Raw genomic sequence first — 20,866 nt, forward strand, 5'->3', positions numbered from 1 at the left:
CCTTTTATTGAAGGTTTAAGGGTCCCTTACACCGTGCCTGCACTGGGGCGCTTTGTGGTTCTGCGAGGTCGGCGTGTGGGCCCTCATGCCTGCACTGGGGCGCTGTGTGGTTCTGCGGGGTCGGCGTGTGGGCCCTCATGCCTGCACTGGGGCGCTGTGTGGTTCTGCGGGGTCGGCGTGTGGGCCCTCATGCCTGCACTGGGGCGCTGTGTGGTTCTGCGGGGTCGGCGTGTGGGCCCTCATGCCTGCACTGGGGCGCTGTGTGGTTCTGCGGGGTCGGCGTGTGGGCCCTCATGCCTGCACTGGGGCGCTGTGTGGTTCTGCGGGGTCGGCGTGTGTGCCCGGCTGTCCGCATCTGGAGGGTGGCCGCTTTGGATCCTGGAGACCTATGAGTACGGCCCTTATCCTCAAAAAGCTTCCTCTGGAGGCAGGATGAATCACGGGCCCCTGTGCTCTGACCCCTATCGCTGCTTCACTTGTATTATATATGAAAACCAAAGAATTCCTATGTACCCGCACTCACTCTTGTACAAATGGTGAATATCGTTTTCCAATCCCTCAAGCATTTTGCATCAAACACCGGGTGTTTTCCAAACATAATCTGCAACTAGACAAGACAATACTATGTAATGAGAGTCATCGGTTTTACTCACTGACACCAAATTTGCCACCATGTACATTAAGGGCAAGCAGAGGACGGGGCAAGAAATTATGTGAATTGTTCAGAAAAATAAAATTACGCTAAAATCCAAAATAGAATTGTCACTTGAGAGAGTATCTGAACAAATAAGCCTGTACAGGGTCTAGAAAACTATCAGCAAATTATTAAATAACAAAACCGAATTACTTCTTAACATGCTTTACAGGGTGAACAGGTGCTGATATTAAAACAGGACCCATAACAGGAAGCTGTTGGCTGTCCATATGATTCATACACTATAGTGAATTAGCAGAAGCTGTAACTGGATTATGATTTTGAATTGAGAGGATTTCCCCCATTGTCTTCCTGAGGAAGACACTTTTGGGTTTTAGACAGAAAAGGAGTGCATGAATCAACTAATATGTATTGCAATGGCGGTCAGAGGAAGCAATAATTGTGAAATATTTCACCATAACACAAGTGGCTTCAGCATTTAAAATGAAAACATCACTTGGAAATGAATAACATAATTTAGTTCACGTAATCTTCCATTGAATTTGTAAATGTAAAATTCATAAATTATGGCTACGTAGAGATCAGTGCTGAAAGGAGGCTAACATCTCTGGGTAACAGTAACCAGGGGACCACAGGGAGATCTGGCTTTGATACAACGCAAAATCAAAGACAAGTGTTGACATTTTTTCTTCTTTGTGCATAAAACTCGTAATAATTCAATCTGGTCTAATAAAAATCGACTACATATTATCAATTCATTAGCCTATTAGTATGATTTTAATGGAAAATCATACATGACATCTAAGTACTCTATCTAGAATTTAAAAGCTGCGATGATTTCATGCACTATGACTCCAAAGATGAAGGTGACCTCATCAGATTCTCCCTGGAACAGGTCACTACATTGTTAACTCCTGACTTGACCGTAACATTTAGGACAGAAAAAAAACTATTTGAGTAAAAATATGGAGCAGCGTAACTCTTTAATTACAGACCATGGGAGAGACGATGAAGCCAGTAATATCCGAAGTCCACACCAAGGAAGGCCAGCCACCAGGTCCAAGTGGAGTCCCAAGGAAGCTCCAGCAGTCGATAATTGTCCCACACGTAGATGTAGCAAGATATTTCTAGACCTTTTGCAAAGAGTCTTGGGGAAAAAAAGATCAGCAATTAAGGCTGTGCCCCACTAAACACAAAAGCAGGTGCATACTGGTAAGTTTTCACAACTAATAATGTTCTGAAAAAAGTTACAAGTTTTAAAATAAGTACACTAAAACACAGGTTCAGGATCGAACCCTCATTTTGATATTCTCAGCTAAAAGGCTTATTCCGACAACGGCTGGAAACATTTCTGTGGAATATGACATATTAAATATGCTCAAAATATTTTTCTGTCGCAGTTTGGGAGAATTCGCAAGTCACTGTAATACGGATAGCAGTAAACCTTCTGCAACCAAGCTGTAGGTTGGAGATGCTGAGAAAAATACTCTAAAAATACATTAAGAAAACGGTGTGTGAAATAAAACCTGTCACAATCTGTAAAATATGTCAAAACCTAAAAAGTTTTAGTTAAAAAAAAACAGTTAATACACAGCACAAGACAGAAATGTAGCTAATTAAAAATGCTTCTCACGAACTCATTGTCAACTAAATAGAAAGCACAAAATCTGCCTTGAAACTCTATGTTTTCAAATGACTGCTTGGGATTTGTCCTTATTAGAGATATCTTACTGTAACAACGAAATACTGCAGGCTACTATGGGCCCAGATCCTCATCTGCTGTTTCATATTTAAACCATTGGGTAACTGAACCAGGATTGTCACATAGCAGGACTTCAAACTCTGCAGGACTGGAATCACTCAACTCTGCCTGCTGTTCAGAGTATCAGGCATATTCAGCAATTCATTCATAATTCAGACAAAGTAATCAAGGTGTTTAAATGCCAGAAACTGTATATTGAGGCCTGTTGCGTCACAGCCTGAATAAAAATCAAACATTTTTTTTTTTAAATGAGATTCTTAGTGCCTGAACTGACTTACTTTGACAGCCGGGACATAACACCAGCAGACACAGAGGTGATTCCATCGTTGACTCTGATGACTAACTTTCCCGTCTTTGCCCAGCCTAGAACCTGCTCCAGGATTATCAACAGCAGGAAATAGGGAGTGGCCTGGACAAAGGAGAAAATATGAGAAAGTCATCATCCAGACACATGGAATTACAGCCATTTCCCTCAGTCACACTAACTACTGCATAGATGCCATAATAGACCCAAGTGTTTGATTATAAATAAAAGGAAGATTGAAAATAACTGGCCTCTCTTTCAGAGTGCACCCCAACCTTAAGCCCACTGCTGCATGGGATAGGTTTTTGCAACTCCCCCTCCCCAACCCTGGTCATAATATGTGATTGGAAGATGGGTGAATGGGTTATTTTACTACAGCACATCCGGTCTGAAACTCGATGAAGTAAGATCAATTACCAAGCTGCCAGTTAAAAAGAATCCCACTGTGATCCTGACCAGGATACATGGACGGAAGAGGTATGGATGGAAAATAAATGTGCTTTAGGTTTGGTGATGTGCTTTGGATTCATTTGAACAATGTCTTCTAAAGGTATAAGTTTATTATTTTGTTTATTTTTATTTCAACTATGATCCTGACATCAAGTGATCTTGTAAATGCACTGAGCGCACAACCATGATGCAGCAGAGAAATGATGCATGCACATTTTTGAAAACTATTTATACCTCTGGACAAAGCTTTTCAAGAATAACTCATTAAAAACCTGAGAATGTTCCACCTGAAGATCTGTAATGGAAAGATTACTTATGCTGACAGGTACTGGAACTGAAAGAGAAATGAATGGAAGTATATTGACTGCATAAGTATTCAGACTCCTGAATCTGCAAGTCGGTCTGAACAGGTCTCCACCATCAGAGTGGTGTCTTTTCATGGTCATTCTTCAAAACAGATTTCCTTCAGCTCTCTGGGATTTCTTGGGGAGTGCCAATCGACAGCGATTTTCAAGCCTGTCTACACGTTGTCAATATTCCAGCCGAGTACCAGTATCAGAGTGAAGCTTGATCTCCAGAGTTTTTTTTTTCTGATTCTTCACCCCTAACCAAACTTTCCAGTTCATGCTGAGAAGCATTACACGTAGCAAAATCCTGTCAGGAGTAGGCCTGACTTATAGTGATCACTGGGTAACTCGAGAACCTGCAGCAACTCTCGGAATTTGGATTTTTTTTTATTGATCCAGAAAAAAACCCCACAGCCATAAAATCTTTGTTCTGTAACACCTGATCACTGTACCTATTTCACAGCTGTCAATGAGCTCTTCAGTGTCTCCTACCACAGCTCTGTTAATATAGGTAGCTTGACCAAGGCTGTATAGATGTCAAAATAGGGTGGAAAAGATGACATAAAAATCAAGGGGAAGGCCAGAGCTATGTTGAAATTCTGGACAAAATGGCTTTCAGGGGAAGGAAGAGTACAGAAAATGTCCCAAATATCCTAGACTGACATGAATCCTAATGAGAATCTATGGAAAGACAGGAAAACTGCTTGAAAACATCAGAAAGTTACTATCATGACAGGCACCAACTGCCTTCTGGTCTTGGTTCTTTGCCCCTCCTGCCACGACTGAGACCTTGAACACGGCCCCATTCAGACTCAATGCCCCCGGACTTACTTACTTGGCACATGGGAGAAGCTGATCTGGATGTGTGAGCTGAATTCATCTTGCATGGAAGCTTAAGCTAGATATGACTAGGAAACCCAAACTGCTCATCTAGGTCTTCCTGGCCTATCAGGTATGCTCTCAATGTAATAAATCCATTCAACCACCAAGGGGCTGATCAGTACATTTCTCTATGTCTCTTTTTTTCAGCAAAACTCACAGGCTCATATCAGTGGGCACTCTGTGGACAAGTACACCCATTCCTCCCAATCACATTCCTCTAAGTGTCTCCATCATTCTCCACAAGAGCATTGTAATCTCCCAGCTGGACCATAGGAGCGATGGCTGCCAGCACCTGATCCCTTTACTCTAGGAAGGCTGGGTACTCTAAACTGCTGTTCCATGCATATACACAAACAGCAGCCAGTTTTCCTCCCCGGAGCTAGAGGGAACCTCTAGGTCACCAAGAAGGACTCCCAGCTGCACGGCTTACAGCCTGGGCATCCCAGCACCCTCAAAGGTCATTCACCTTGGGAAACTCCACAGTAGGAGACTCCAGCCCCCGACCAATAGACCTGGTTCCAGAGCCCACACTGTGCATGAAGACGTGGTGGATTATATCTATGTATTCCAACTCAGGTTCATTCCTCACCAAGGAGATACCGTTCTACATTCCCATGCTTGTCTCCAAACAGCACTGCTGACCTCAACTTTCACGTTGTGAGTGTGGAGCCCAAGAGATGACTCCATGAAACCCAGGTTAACTAAGTGGCCTCAAGGGGCTCATTGGCGAAGATGTTAGTGTCATTTTAATTTCCAGTACTTGTATCAGTAGCATTACCAGGGTGCTATCCTGGGGTGGGCATTTATAGGTATGATGAGTAGGCCCTGAATTGAGGGGTGGGAGTTGCTAACAGTAAAAGCTGGAAAGCACCACGCTGATTTTCAGCCATTGAACACCATCAGGCCGTCAGCGAGAGCTGGTGACTGTCAGCAGCACCGGTGTGGGCGGTACAGTTCGGACACGGTTGGTCCTCCTTGGCGCTGTTTTGGCTGATTGAGCAAGCTGAAGCATCATCAAAGCTAATTGGTGAAACTGAGTTCTCTGATTATACTATATATCAACCACCATCCAAGTTATGCATCCTTGGTTGGTGCTATTTTTTGCTGTCAGCCTAGTGTGTACCCAGCTTAACTGGTGGCTGCTCAGTGGTAGAAACTGATGACTAGGGATGCAGATGATAAATCTGGGTGTGGCCACACCTGACTTCTATCATTCTTATAAAATAATTATTTTACTGTTGCTAAAGGCTTTTGTAAAAAGTAAAAAGAAAACAATCTGTCAATTGGTGTGAAAAATGAAAATAAAAATAATAATTTCCAAATTGTCTTATAGTATTCATACCAAACTCTCCCAGCATTATGTATAAGTTTCAAGGCAGCCTATTTCCCCCCAAACACAAAGGCAAATATTGTGGAAACTTGTTGAAACTTGTGGAAACTTGTTGAGACTGAATGGTTTTGCCTAAATGTTTTTGAACTTAGATCTCGCTGGGAAAATGACAACATTTGTACAGCAGATGTTTGTGTTTTCCCAAAAGAGTGTAGTTTTAACAGGTTAGGGGTGGGTGCTGTGAACTGAGGGGTTTTCAGTAAGAAAACAGAAGTACAGCTGAGTTGCCACATAAAAATCCCAGCTTTCTCACAGCCTCATTCTTTGAGCAATTTAAGAAAATATTTAGAAGCCTAAACCATTTGGAAGCATCTACTAACAATACATAATAGAGAAGACAAAACTTAAGCACAAATAATCCTAAAATTCTCTAAGGGAGGCCTTGGATTACAGTGTTAACCCTGATTCCTTTTATTGCAAATAATCATTTTGCTATTATTTTAGCCTGAATATCAAATCACAAATAAAAAAAATGAAATTCAGCATTTTTATTCTATAATCTATTTTCTCCAATGTATTACCTAATGAAGCATTCATATACTATACATCTTACGTTACTAATCAATGGGAGTAGATCCGCTGACAGCACATACAAGCATATGCCACGTAACATAATCACAATAACAAATAATGTGTCATCCAATCACAGTAGAACAGGGACTGCACTGGAAAGAGCTGTGGTTAAGTGTTTAGAGAAACATGTTAAAATGTAAGTTGGTCATTTTAAATGATAAACATGTGTGGAGTTCAAGCAATTAAAAACCAAATAGTAAAATGCGGTAAGTAAAGCGAAGACATATAACTTAGTGCGTTTGGGAGTTTAGGGTATAGATATAATCTTTTTAAAAATCTATTTCACAAACTACAAATTGCTTAGAATGCAAATAGTCAACTGTACATATGTGACCGCCAATTTTACTCAATATCCAATGACATTTTTTAAATGTGCAAGGAGTACAATGTAACACGTCCATTAAGATTTTATAATAATAAACACAATTGGAGATTGTTTGAATTGTTGTCATTTGCATTGTTATTTTTTCAGGGTAAGCGGACCTTGCTGATATATATCACATGAAAATGCAGGCCTAGATTATTTTACTGTATTTATGTTACTGTACACATATATCAAACCTGTGAGCAATACAGGTACGTAGTGGTGACAAGGTTCGAGGTGAATCCGTCAAAACAAAATCCCTAGAAAAGGTCTAACATTAATAAGTTTATTCCGCATTTTCGGCGTGGCATTACGGTCATGGAAATGCCCTCAATTATACATGAGAGCTGCAATCCGCACTGGAAAAACATGAAAGTATTCCAACAAGTGACCATAAAATAAGCTTTTTCATGGCCGCGCCTTTCACATGGCCGGTTGCCATCACATTGTATTTCAGGAAGTATCATACTTGCAGAAACTTAGCAAGCTTAGTATAACAATTGTAGCTCTACGCTCTTTCGCTCTTACTATATTTTTAATTCTGTATTTTTGATTCTTTATAATGCGTTCGAAGTACAGTATATTTTCTATTTTCGGGTTCGTGTATTAAACTAACTGTCGGCGGTGTGAATTAGGGGGGGTCGGCGGTCAGGTAACTATCCGCTGCTGACGGTCCAAACTTCTGCATAAGTTTCAGAACCTGACAAGTTCCTATACGAGAGTCTACGGGAGCGCAGACCTCATCACACCCCGCACTGCACCACGATCTCTCCGATCCTCCAGCACTGCTCGACTGGTCCCACCACCCCTCAAGGCACAAGGAAGACACACCTCTCGGCTCTTCTCTGTTCTGGCACGAAGTTGGTGGAATGAACTCCCCCTAGATGTCCGAACAGCTGAGTCACTGAATGTCTTCAAAAGACGACTTAAAACACAACTTTTCCAGAAATACCTGAATTAGCACTTCTGGCATTATACTCAGTTTTTTCCTTTTATAAAAAAAACAAAAAAAAACGCACTTTCCCAACAGAGTATTAGATCGATGGTATTCATAGCCTTGGTTTTATTGAGCTAGTATCGGGAAAAATTCATTGTAGAGTCTTAAAGCACTTATGTAAGTCGCTCTGGCTAAGGGCGTCTGCCAAAATCCAAATGCTGTAAATGTAAATGGTTACTGTGGCCGGGGCGCAGAGGCGGATGGGGGGCGATCCCGGCAGGCGTCCCTCAGGCCGAAAGCTCACCTTGTTGACGTACTCGGGCACTTCATCCTCCCGCTCGAAAGACGTTTCGTTTGGCGTGAGAAGGTAAAACATCACGCGAAAGCCTTGGGAGGCGGAGAGCGCCGCCGCTTCTGGACCCGCCATCGTCGCGGGCAGCTGGAATGGCAGCGATGGCGTGCAATACACCGCGCGTTTAGCCCGCAGGGCAAAGTCCTTAAGATAACCGTGGACTCCGCTGTGAAAGTGACTTTTATTCTGTTTGTGTGTGCCTGTGTTCATTGTTAACACTGAAACTTACTGTATTGCTGCGCATTGCTTGTTCTATTTGTGAATGAATTTGCAATTTCAGAACCTGAACTATATTTTTACATTAACTTTTTGCGTTACTTTTTTGAGAATGTATAAACGTAATATCTCTGCGCTATACAACAGATTAAGCCTCATTTCGCTACTTATCTGTTCTAATGACAATAAATTTAAGCCATAGGTGTTAAAATACTCATTCAGTGATACTTGCAAGTGTCCCGGAAAGGCCAATATGTTCCAGCCCTGTAGTGATATCCAAACAAATGTTAGCATTATGGATAAAATAACGAAACAATACATTGATGCTCATTGTGTCTGATTATAAGTGAATATTGTAGGGGAAAAAATTATGAAAAAAATACAGGAAATGTAACATTACAGCCTGGTTATTTCTGGTTTTGCAAAGGTAAGCAGAGTATACAAAATTACAGTAACAGTATTACAGAGGAACATCAAATGTGTATTTAACCTTTGCAAACATCCGAATTTTTTTTTTTTAAATTACCCTAATAAAAACATTTTTATTGTTTCAGTTCTTCATATTTAGGTAAAAGAAATTATACAACGTTGCTATTCGTGTACTTTCAGAAGGCTAATATTTTAAAAGCCTTCAGATGCAACTGCAGTATTTTGGCATCGCTTTTGGCTGCAGTTGCAGTATATGTGTTTTAGATATTACATAGACGCCAGCCATGATGATTCAGTTGGTCTCTGGGTCTCATAGCCCATTGTACATTAACCATCAACGCCTATGCGGCGTATTTTTGGAAAGTCAAACAGGTACTGAAACGCGGCGCTGAAACGTTTTTCGCAGTCCGTGTTGTTTTTGGCCGGACATGCCGTTACAACAATATTGCCTTCCCTGTAAAAGGAAAGTATCTCTATGATGAATCAAGGTTGAAGGGAACATTCTGCATGAAAAGTAACAAGGCTGAAAACATTGCCCTGAAGTATTAAAAACAGCACGGTTTATTGGAGATATAAACGTATGCTTTGGCATCTTTTGGCCTCGTGGTCTCGTCAGAGAAGCAGAAAAAGGAAGTGATGCTTGTGCATGCATGGACACATTTTCTTTTGGCATTTGAACACTTTTTACATTTTGCATAACATGCTAGACAAATCATCTTGAGTTATATTGTGTTTCCATTTGAGGTGTTTTCTGCATGTGAAACATACAAGATTTAGCTAATAAAATATTGAAAATCATTTCACTTATATAATCTGTCTGTTAAAATGTTATATCTTTATGAATAACAAATAATGTATAACTCCCTTTTTCCATCTATGATCACAGAGACAAGCCAAAAGTGCAACCAAGCATTCTCTGAAATGCTGCCAAGCCGGACTAAATTAACACACTTCCAAAAGCATGCTTTCGTTTTACAGAAGAAATATTCATTTAATGGCAACAAATTAACCATGTGTAATAGTAGCTTTGTTTTCAATCATTCAGTAACAAAAGAGGTTGAGAGCACACTTAGAAATGAATCCACTTCAGCAAAGCCTCTTGTTGCTAATACCTGTGAACAGGTCTCAAACCTGAAACACTAAAACCCAGAGGTTTCATTTTACCTCCAACTACAACACAAAAAAATTTAAATAAAGCAAGAGTTGCCAGATTTAAAGCACGGAGATAGAATGTACATTCACATTGTGATTGTACAATGGTGACGCCTTACAGTAGAATTAAACTTTTTTTTCAGAATAAAATCTGGTCTGTGTGAAACACGTCACTTGACATTTTCTGGCCTTGCCTTTGACGAAAAAAGTGCATTTTCCATCCAACCCATGGACATGAGTATCGCATTCTGCATGTACAACGGAAATATTCACATGCGCATTAAGGTTAAGCTCTGGAAAGAAGGGGTAGTGCATTTAGTGGAGGTATAGTTTTATTTAATCAATAAGACATTTAGTTTGCATCATTGTGTTCAGTTTAGTTTTTGTCACAGAAATTTTAAAAAAGGGTCATTAAGGCAGTAAAGACACAATGTCAATTCCACCAACTTACAAGCAAAGTTTATTACGGCAAGCAGTATACTGTTGATAGAAAACCATTAGAATGAATGAAGGTAATAAAAATACTGATAATTATTTACAGATTTTATATATATATGTACATATATATGCTGAACAAAATAATTATTTGCACAACCTGCACATCTGATTTGATCATAATTCGATTTAATCGTAACTTTCAGCACATACAGTAGAAACTGATACAGGAGAGAAATCAACAGTGCAAAACATTAGCAAACCCCTGCCTGTTCTTTTTGGTGGACGTACAGTGGAATGTTCACAACACAAAGGCCTTATCAGAACTGTCCATATTTATAACAAACAAAAAAAATTTGGAACTTTTATCAGGACACTGAGTTGCATGTTGCTGTTCAAATTGCTTTCATTAGTAAACCATATACTTTAAATATGTTTAGTTACATTTTCGCTTTCCCTTGCTTATTTTGTTTCCCAAAATTTGCTTTTGTTTAAAGGGTGACAAAAAATGTCCTTATACTTTCTCGTAAAACGTGTCCGTATTTGTGTGGATTTAATCATCAATTACTTTAAAAAAAAAAATCCTTTAAAAATCAATTATGAAAAAATAGAGTCCTGTGGAAGACACATCCTTTCCTGAGTGGTGAGGCCGGGCCAGTGGCAAGGGGATGTGGTCTGTGGCACATCATGAGTGAGCGTGCTCAGAGCTCTGATCGCTGTCACGACTGTCCTCATTAGCCAGGGAGTCTGCTGAGTGGTGGAGCCCCGCGATGCCGGAGAACTCGGTAGGCAGTAGCGTCCCCTTTTTCACGTTGACCAGTTCCTTCTCCCGTGCCACCGCCCCTTGCTGTCCCCCTTTCACACGCTTCCACTTCATCCGCCTGTTTTGAAACCAGACCTTCACCTGTAGAGGAAGGCAAAGCTATGAGTTACACACACTGGAACAAGCGGCATGTTTTTGTACGTGCCAAAAAGGAATAGTACAAAATCTGTGACCAAACATGAATAAATCATCCATCCATCCATCCATCTTCTGTAACCGATTGTTCTGTTCAGGGTCACAGGGGGTCCGGAACCTACCGCGGAGGCTACAGGTGCAAGGCAGGGAGCAACCCGTGATGGGGCACCAATCCATCACAGAGCACACTCACACACCAGTCAGTCACACACGTGCACGTGAATGGCACGGTGGCACAGTGGTTAGCACTGCTGCCTCACTCCCCTGGGACCAGGGTTCGAGTTTCCACCACGGCTACATGTGAGTAGACTCTGCATGTTTTCCCTGTGTGACCGTGGGGTTTCCCCTGGGTACTCCGGTTCCCCCCCATAGTCCACAAATATGCTGTGGTTAATGAGTTTCCAAGCTGCCCATAGGTATACATGAATATATAAGCGAAACTCGACAGGCAGACAGGTGACAGGCGTACGCTCTGGATGGGATGCCAGTCCAATGTAGCACAAACTAAGGCCAGTTTTAGAGGATGCTAGTTTGGCTAATTGCATGTGTTTAGAACGTGGGTGAAAACATGGACATCGTGTAAACTCCACAGGCAAACATGGAGGGCGGGATTTAAGCCCCTCCACTCTGGAAGGTGTGATACATCAACCCTGTCCACTGAGACACCACTGTACCATCTCATCACAAACATGTAGATGTGAAACACATCTCAGCATCCCTTTCCTGGGCTTGTTACATCACTCACAGGAAATGCGTCATCTCAAAAATAAACCAATAATTTAAAACGTAGTGTAACAGAAATAGTCCTTATCTGCAAATGGAAAGTTTTGTGTTCTTTGAGTCAGTCTAGAACTTTAGGGTCTTAATGATTGTAATGTTTGCCTTAAGTGGCTACTTCTATATTAGCAATTATGTGCTGATGTATCAGTCACATCTGCTCCTGGACATCAATCTCCTTCTGGTTTCCCTTACTCAACAAGTTGGCCAGTATTTACGTCTCTGAGAGTGATGATTAAGCTGTTGCTTAAAACGGTAGGGCCAGCCATGGGAGAAGACCCTGCGAGGAGGACATCTCTGGTTTTATTTTAGGGGCCGTCACGCTGAGGCTGGTGGTCACATGGCCTGGGAGATGGTTAACAGTGCAAACGTTTGTGTTGGGTTTTGGCAATGCCCGTCACGCAACTGACTGCATGAGATTCTCCGGTGACAGGTTGGAAGTTGAAGAGGATTCACTAAAAAAATCACATAATGGCAAATGGAAAAATAGTAGAGTAATTACTCTATTTGACACTCAGCTGGGTCCAATGACTGCAAATGTGTGATCGGAAAACATACTGTACTCCTTTGCAAAAGCGCTAATACTGAATTAAATAAAAACGATTAGATTATTGTGGAATTTTCAAAGGGGTGATTTGACTGTAGCCTGTATATTACATTATTACAAATTATGTAAATTGTTTAAAACCAATAGGGATATTAAACTAGATAAAGGTTTTAAGCTTCCATATTTATTCTCAATCTAATATGAAGCATTCCTGAGACATATTTTGTTATATTCACTTATCCAAGGAAAGTTTTAATTACATCTTGGTGATGTTATAATTAAATTATTGTTTATAGCTATGGTGATTTTTATTTTTAGATTTAAATTTTTAAATTATATATTTATACAAGTACATATTTGTCAGTATATATAAATGATCAAGTATAAAACCGTCCGCAAAGCCATTAAACTCATCTGCAAAATTCAGAAACATTCTGAAATAGCTATCAATGACTATATATTGATCAGTAAATGTAATATATTTTAAATTAATTAGAGTTATTCACATTCCTGATCTATTGAGTTTAATGCTTTGGACACATCACTACAATTGTCAGCAAGAATAATGGAAGCCGATCTCTATCAACCTCACTTTGCGTGGTGGATGTGACTGAGGTGAATTGCATTCCTACAATTTGCATGACACTGAGAAAAATAGTTATTGCTTTTAAACATTTTAGAGGATATTTAAATCTTTAGTCAGTTCTATTTATGTGAACAATCTTTGGTTACATTTCCACATGGAGTGCGGACTTGGTATAGAAGATTTGACATATTTGGAATTTCTTAAAATTAAAATTTGCGGGGATTTTACCGGATTTTATTACCTGAATGTGATGGTTTTTACCGCTTGTAGTTTCTGATGTACTGTTGACTCTGATAATTACCATGTTGGGGCATTTACTTGCCATGTTGCAGCATATAAATTTAAATATGCATGGGAAGTCGTTTTTAAAAATGGAAGGGGGAGTTTGCAGGCTGAAACGTCTTTCTGGACAGCACTTCCCTCTCCTTTTTCCATTACTTACTTATTACCTAGCTGAAGGGATACTTGGGCCATCTGGCCCACAGAACTAACCCTCCGAGATGACAGCTGTGGTCCACACCAAAAATCCGTGGCTAAAATGAGGGTCTTACTGTGCTGCACTTACACGCCTGTGTCATTCTTATCCTTTTGTTCTCCTGATTACCACTTTATACTGGCATTGCTCCAGAAATAACATCCAGGCTTTTTCAGAGATTGTCTTCATTTATACTCTGGAACATTATTAGCATGGCAGTCTTACTTAAACTTATTTTTGTTGATTTAAACTGAATAAGCTGATTGGGTAATACAGTCATACGGAACATCCTACAGTTCACCTTACATTTTTATGGCAATTGAACAAGGTGTAAGGTCGTACGAATATAAAACGGCTATCATACTTGTCTTTCCGTGAGGTCAAGGTTCACCGCTATTTCATAGCGCCGCAGCCTTGTCAGATAGTTGTGATGGGCGAACTCCGCCTCCAACTCCCGGATCTGCTCCTTGGTGAACGCCGTCCTCTCCTTCCTGGGCTTGCCGCTCATGTCTGACTTACAGCTGCCGTCCTGGGAATCTGAAACGAAAAGCGAAGCTTTCTGCACGCTCCATGACGAACTCGAGGAAGAGAAAACACTATAGACAGACAGGTGCATGTGTTACATGTAAATAAAATGACAGTGGGTTAGGAATCAGGTAAGGAACATGATTAGGCCATACTGTTAACACACAGCCATTGTTTATGTCCATTTATTCACTATGCAACTTGCTGGGGGGTGGAGGGGGATACTCCTGAATCTGGCAAATGTTCAGTCACTGGCTTCAGTACTTTCCAATGTGGAGTTAATTTGTCTCACTGTTAATGGAATCAGCTTCTCTTGTGATTTTAATATGGAACAAAACAGCTTTACGGGATGTATAAAAATATGTTTCCTTCTTTTATTTACCTCAGGCTTTTATAATGTGTCTCCCTTTATGATCACAAGCTTGCCAATTAGTGCTCAGCTGCAGTGTTTTTTTGTAATAACTTCGCATTTCTCACTTGTGCCCAGCCTTCCCGCCAAACCCACACCCTGCCGCCTGATTTCTGAATGCTCTCTAAACGAAACGGACCTTTTTCCAGTAAGTGAGAAGCGTAGTACACAAGAAAGCCTTTAACTTGCCGAAGAGCAAGTTCCACGTCACCCCTCTGTACGCCATAATGACCCGAGCAGGGATCTTCACCCAGTTCACACAAGCATGTCCATGGCAAGACTCATTTTGTGTCCATGGTGAAAAGTGCCCATTGAGAGAAAAAAAACTATTTTGACTGAAATGACCCCTGGATCAGAGGCATCCGTTTTTTTGGGGTTTTTTTTTGTTTTTTTTTTTAACAAAATGTACAAGAGTATTGCATTCAAACCATGGAGCATTCCAAAAAAGACAAAAAATTAAGTCATAGTCCAGTAAGAAAATACTAGTATTATATTACCAATAACGTAATGACAGCTATGGCAGTAAACTTATGTGTGTGCTGTTGTTACTTAGTCCCCATAGTATTCCCTTATGTATCAGATACTCGACCTTTATTAGGAAGCTTTGTCTTGTTATTGCACCGATTAGCTTAGTGTAGCAAGTACTGAAGTCTTGAAGGCCAGATAGTGTCTGCTAACCCAATTGGCAATGCGAAGATAAACTATTAAGGTATAGCTTGCCAGCCAAGGAAATGGCTCAGTGTATCCAGGAGGGAAAGAAAGACTGAATAAGAGGAAAATAAATGTGTGTTTTAATAATCCAAGAAAACAGCCATTGTGGATTTTCATTTTTAGGCTCAGCTGCAAATAACATGATAGCTCATTGGATACATCTTTTTTTTACATTAGTAAAAAATTTTACATAGTTTTACATAGTTTTTTCCACCAAGAATGTACAACATGTGATTTACTGAAATTGTTATTTATGACTAAAACGTCATTTTATACCACTTTATGTTTGTAAATGTATCATAATATGCTTTTATCACAAAAGTTTGCATCTATAATATTCAGTTACAATTAAACAGACAAATGCATAAAAGATGGTGGAATTCAGCCTTTAACATATGTTGACTTTTTTGGATGTTATTGCATTTATATTCATCGATACATTTTATTATTATGTAAATTTAACTGGACTTAGTTACGACAGAGATATAGGGCCACTATTAATAAAAATAAAAATATAAAACCTTGAGAATAAAGTCGTAACTTTCAAGAATAAAGCTGTAATTTGCAAGAATAAAGTCATAATGATTCGAGAATAAAGTCCTAAAGCTTCGAGATAAAAGTCGTTTTTTTTTTTTTTAGAATAAAGCCAAAGGCCGCATCCAAAAAATCACTACTTTTATCTCGTAACTTTATGACTTTATTCTCAAATGAATATGACTTGATTCTTGCAAATTATGACTATATTCTCGAAAGTAATGATTTTTTTCTCATAACTTTGACTCGAATTATTATGACTTCATTCTCGAGGTTTTAATTAAGAATTCTGTTGTAAACTTAATACAGCGCCAAATTCGAATATGGAGACATGGATATAACTGAGAAGTAAAACAATTACGACTGGAGTAGTGGCCTATTTATAGAGAACAGCTACAATCTTACAGAGGAAGTATAAGTGCCAGAGAACGCCTTGGTAGCTTATCACGCAGTTTCAATTCTGTTATTTTGCAGTTCCCTTCATAATAGAGCAGCTGTACAATTACATAGAATGCAGTAAAAAAAAATGCTTGAAATATTCAGACTCGGAAACAATTCAATTACCGTATTAATGTGTAATTTTGATGTTTATGAGAAACTCTTGTTCGTACTTCACACCTCATTGCAAATGCCCCTTAGTCATTAACCCTATATCCTTCTTTATTTACTTTACAGCGAAAGCCAGCTTAAACCTGGCTTCATTTTTTCATGATTAAAACAAGCCTATAATTTTATTTACTCTCTGGTAAACACTGCCATTAGGTAAAAAAAAAAAAAAAGAAAGAAAGAAAGAACAGACGCAGCTGCTTGAAGGCAAAGTAACTTATAAATAAAACAGTCCACAGTTTTACAGCATAGCCACTAGACCACAGCAATTAGGTCTCTGGTGTGACTTTCATCTCTCTACAAAAAGAAGGCATGCGGAAAAAGCCGTATGTTTCTTCAAGGTCACGATTGCTAAATGGATAAGCACAGTCTGATTTGCTCTTAAACAACACCTTAGCTACAGCAGTTGGGCCGCAATAAATCATAAGGCTTAGTTAATACTGCTAATGGGTCGCAAATACTCAAGACAGACGCCACACAAAAAATGACGCTAAGCTTTGGGTTTTCCAATCTATCCATAGCTGGATGTTTCTGCAGCCTTCAGTAATGGGTGAACATGATCGGCATCGTTTACTTGACAAGCCAAATTAGCACCGATAGCATACGGCAAGTGTGACATTGTGACTCTGCACGGTTTTCGCGTGGTTTTCGTGTAAAACCCAGCAGGATGCAAGATTTTACCTGAAATGCTAAAGGGAAAAACTGCTTATGAGTTCTGAAGCATGACTTTTGGAAAATGTGTCACTTGTTAACATTTAAACTGGAAACCTAAAAAGCCTAGACTTACTATAAGATATTTGAACACAGTTGAGTCTCTGCACGTTATACAATTTCTGTAACGTCGGCAATGTATTAGACCTTCCTTCAAAAAATAAATGGACCAGGTGCAAACAATGGCACCCTTAGCTCAGTTGGTCGAAATACTTCCTTTGCGGTTTCTAATGTGAAACAGGTTTTAGAAGGTTAAGGTACATTGGTCCTCTCAGTAACTTTTAAAGGAAGAGTAATCTCTTAGGGGTGATAATCAACGGAAATTACGTTTACGAGGTTAGGGAAAGCAAAAGGAACATTTTAAATTAAATCAAAAAAGCTATTCTGGTGCCATAAATTGTTACAAATCAACTTATTTTAATTTATAACGTGAAATAATACAAGGTTTCATTTGGGTTTCAGATTCCAGCAAATGAAACCATTCGCTTTCAGTGAGCTCATCACATTATTTGGACAAGTGACTACACCCGCTAGCTAACCATATTCAGTAATAAGAATGATTAGTGACAGCATGAAGGGAAAATAATAAAGACTGTGCTCTGGCAGCTGTGACCAGAGAGCCCTAGAGTTCAAGTGTTGTGTTACGCATTCTTTAAGTATGGAGAATTTATATAAATTTGAAGGACACTTCCAATTCACCACAGCCACAGAACATCTAACGTTATAAACCATGCCAAATGTAAACATATTTCATTTATGCTTTAAATGTTTTAAAACTATGGTATAAGTGCTGTGCTTGATGCTTATCTTTTACTTTTATTCATACTCTTAAGAGGCCTGTATTACACATTACATGGCCATTCCAAAAAAAAAATTAAAAATGCAGGCAGCATTGATGTCGTGTAGCTAAAGTATAATCCACTGCGGAAGAATTTCCTTTCTATTTTAACAAGTGGCGTGCAGATTTCGCTTTGTGTACCATGCTAGTCGGTGGTTTATAGCACGCTTGAATAAAGCACAGAATATAGAAATATGTAATTAAAGCTGTATGCCTTATATTCATTCTCCATAAGAAAGAAAACAACAGCACATAGTAAAGCATTTACGATAGTAACTCATAGTACATCATGTCACGCAATTTGTTTTATTGTTAATCAGTATTTTTATTTGACAACTAGGTGTCTGTGTGTTTGTGTGTGTGTGTATGTGTGATACAAAATTATACATGTGCCTCTGAAATGGTGTCTACCCTGAAAGAATTACACATATATTGATCTAGTTTAAAGTGTCAAATTGCTAGCTATGTGAATTACTACAGTGTTCCAAAAACTTGTGTTAGGCATGATGGACACCGATCACTGTGGGTTTACTCCAATGGATTAGTTTACAATCTTAAATATAATAGGTAAACGGTGAAAATTGTGAAGTGGAACTCAGGTGTACAGCTACTTGAATGTAACACGCAACTGGGCTGGGGCCTCACGACAAATACTTGTGATAAAAGTGTAATCCACGGACGGGCCTAAAATTATTTTTCTCTCTCCATGTGGGTGCCGAACTGCTCACATTTTGCGTTGCGGAACCAAAAAAAAAATTTATGACAATTTTTTTTGTGGTACAACAATGCCTTTTCACACCCAATTAAGAAAATTGCCAATTATTGTTCAGAAAAATACACTGAAACTTGACGAATGCAGGTGTGTATTTCTACATTAATTGATTTGATTGAGGATTCAGAGACATATTTTTAATGTATATCATAAGAATGTAGCAGCCTAGTCAACATACCAACGTCGTGTCTTTAAATTAACAAGTCAATGTTTATCAGGAAGGTTAGTTTTGGTGCTATTTCAATACATTTTTACTGGCTGTGGAAATTAATTTTAAAGCTCACTGTTTAATTAGACATTGTGAAATATCTAAACATATAAAACCTCAAATTAGTAACTTAAATCTATGTAGCTTATTATATACTGCATATAATAGACTATATATAATAAGGTTATTTATTTGTCTTATTTTCTGATACTCGTTATTGTTTTTTTAACAGGTTGTTAATCAAGGGTCAGGTTAACTTACCATGAAAATAAGTCACGCTATAAATTTTACATTTAATTATGCCTTATACAGAAAACTGTTTGGCCTTTAATGCGTTTCATTATTATACATTTTAACAAATAAAGCTTAATCATTTGTTGAAATATGACATTCTTTTTTGAAAGAGTATTAATAAATTCATAAATCTTTTTTAGAAAGTATTTTTTTTTATTTATAGATAACTTATGAACAATCACATTTTCCACATTAGCCACCAGACCGAAAACGTATGTACAGTGTGAACATAGAAAAAAATCTAAACTGAACTATATATATATATATATATATATATATACACATGCACACACATACAGATGTGACTGCAGTTTGAAATGCAATTTTGCAAGTGTGTCAAATCATGCACCAGTTGTTAATATTTTCTGCCACTGTCTTCATCTCCATGTGTTTACAAACAAAACAGCGGGAGCAAGCTGTGGGTGGGGCGTTTAGGGGAGGTAGCGATTGTCCCGGTCTTACCTGCGCTTTCACCTTTCCTCTTGCTGTTGCGCTTCTCTGCCTCATCGGGGGACAGTGTTTGCCGTCCAAAGTCCCCAGGTACGCAGGAAGCCCCCGTCGGAGCGCCGCTGCCTAAGCCTGGCGTGGTGGCACACAAGTTGGGACCACTGGGACCCAGCTCCGGGGGGGCGGCACTGTGAGGAGGGAGGCAGAGGCTATGTCGAGGGTTGGTGGGCACAGAGGAGGGCATCTGCGGAATGTGCCAGCTGGACTGCGGCTGCTGCGGCTGCGGAGGGTGATGCTGCAGCCCCGGGTGGCCGCGGTGGTGCGGCCCGCCGAACAGCCCCTCGTCGCCCGGGTAACCGCCGACGACGCACGAGGGTGAGGAGCCCGACAGGTCGGGGTAGGAGACATGGTCTGATCGGCCGTGCAGAGCCAGCGGGGACTGCGAGAATGCGGGGTGCAGGGCCTGCGCAGAAGCGTGGGGGCTGCGCAGGCAGCCGAAGAGCGTGTGATCCATCGCATGCAAAGAGAGCCTCGAGATGACCGAAAGTCAAGGCGAGGAGTGCAAAGAAAGACGCAGGCAGCCGAAGATCCGAGCAAAAGGAGCGCTGACGGGTCTCGCCTCTTCTGCAGCCACTTCTCCACTTTTTCCCCGCAAAAGAAGGCTAAATGACAGCAGAGCTTCGCTGCGGCGCTGAAAGGGAGCGCGCGAGATAATCCCAAGCATACGGACAGTTGCCAGGCTGCACTGGGTAAACAGTGAACCCGAGATAAGCCACTGAAGAGATTCTCAGATGACAGGAGCCCGGAGCCAGTGGACGGGGAAGGTGGTTCCAAGGAACTGCTCTGAGGGGGGAGCCGGCGAGGGGGAATGTTATAAATAGGGTGTAACGTGAGAGGGAGGCTGGGTCACAGAGTCTGCACTACTGACCACATGCGAACGATGGCCCTTGGAAAAGCAGAGCACAATAAATCTGAGCCATTAAAATGGCCTTGCCTTCGGACAGCCTGCCATTTATTTTGGACTTGAGCTCTCTGACCTTTGCTGGCACCTTTTTTTTCCTTAAAAACACCATTGTTTCAGTTCAAGTTTATGAAACGGCCTTAGCTAATCCTAGTGATTAATCCTAGCAGATATATAGAGGGTGTGAGAGTAACACCTCATGCCCAGGAGAAACATAAAGTCGTAATTTGGCTCATTTTATTTTTCAAAGTCGTTTTCT

General features: G+C 40.1%; 2 protein-coding genes across 2 annotated transcripts in view; both read right to left on the minus strand.

Annotated features, from left to right (window-relative positions):
* agmo (alkylglycerol monooxygenase) overlaps positions 1 to 8,179 on the minus strand; it is a 42,719-nt gene extending 34,540 nt beyond the window's left edge. Inside the window, exons 1-3 of the mRNA XM_023802699.2 lie at positions 7,969 to 8,179; positions 2,696 to 2,826; positions 1,651 to 1,802 (exon numbers count right to left, since the gene is read on the minus strand). Coding sequence (XP_023658467.2) covers positions 1,651 to 1,802; positions 2,696 to 2,826; positions 7,969 to 8,091 — 406 coding nt within the window. The 5' untranslated portion in view covers positions 8,092 to 8,179. The remainder of the gene's footprint in view (positions 1 to 1,650; positions 1,803 to 2,695; positions 2,827 to 7,968) is intronic.
* A 1,948-nt stretch (positions 8,180 to 10,127) lies between these two features.
* On the minus strand, positions 10,128 to 20,473 carry meox2a (mesenchyme homeobox 2a). Its single transcript, XM_023802662.2, has 3 exons — positions 19,662 to 20,473; positions 13,956 to 14,128; positions 10,128 to 11,152 (listed from the first exon to the last, which is right to left on the minus strand). Exons 1-3 carry the CDS (start codon positions 20,158 to 20,160, stop codon positions 10,934 to 10,936), a joined length of 891 nt encoding a protein of 296 aa, XP_023658430.1. The 5' UTR covers positions 20,161 to 20,473; the 3' UTR covers positions 10,128 to 10,933.
* Between the last annotated feature and the right edge of the window lie 393 nt (positions 20,474 to 20,866).

The sequence above is a fragment of the Paramormyrops kingsleyae genome, chromosome 9, assembly GCF_048594095.1.
Source record: "Paramormyrops kingsleyae isolate MSU_618 chromosome 9, PKINGS_0.4, whole genome shotgun sequence".
Taxonomy (NCBI): Eukaryota; Metazoa; Chordata; class Actinopteri; order Osteoglossiformes; family Mormyridae; genus Paramormyrops; species Paramormyrops kingsleyae.

Excerpts from the sequence above, each read along its gene's own strand:
- meox2a (XM_023802662.2), bottom strand. The coding sequence starts at position 20,160 with ATGGATCACACGCTCTTCGGCTGCCTGCGCAGCCCCCACGCTTCTGCG. Across the intron at positions 14,129-19,661 it reads GAGGAAAGGTGAAAGCGCAG|ATTCCCAGGACGGCAGCTGT; the intron begins GTAAGACCGGGA and ends TTTTCGTTTCAG. Across the intron at positions 11,153-13,955 it reads TTGACCTCACGGAAAGACAA|GTGAAGGTCTGGTTTCAAAA; the intron begins GTATGATAGCCG and ends CTTCCTCTACAG.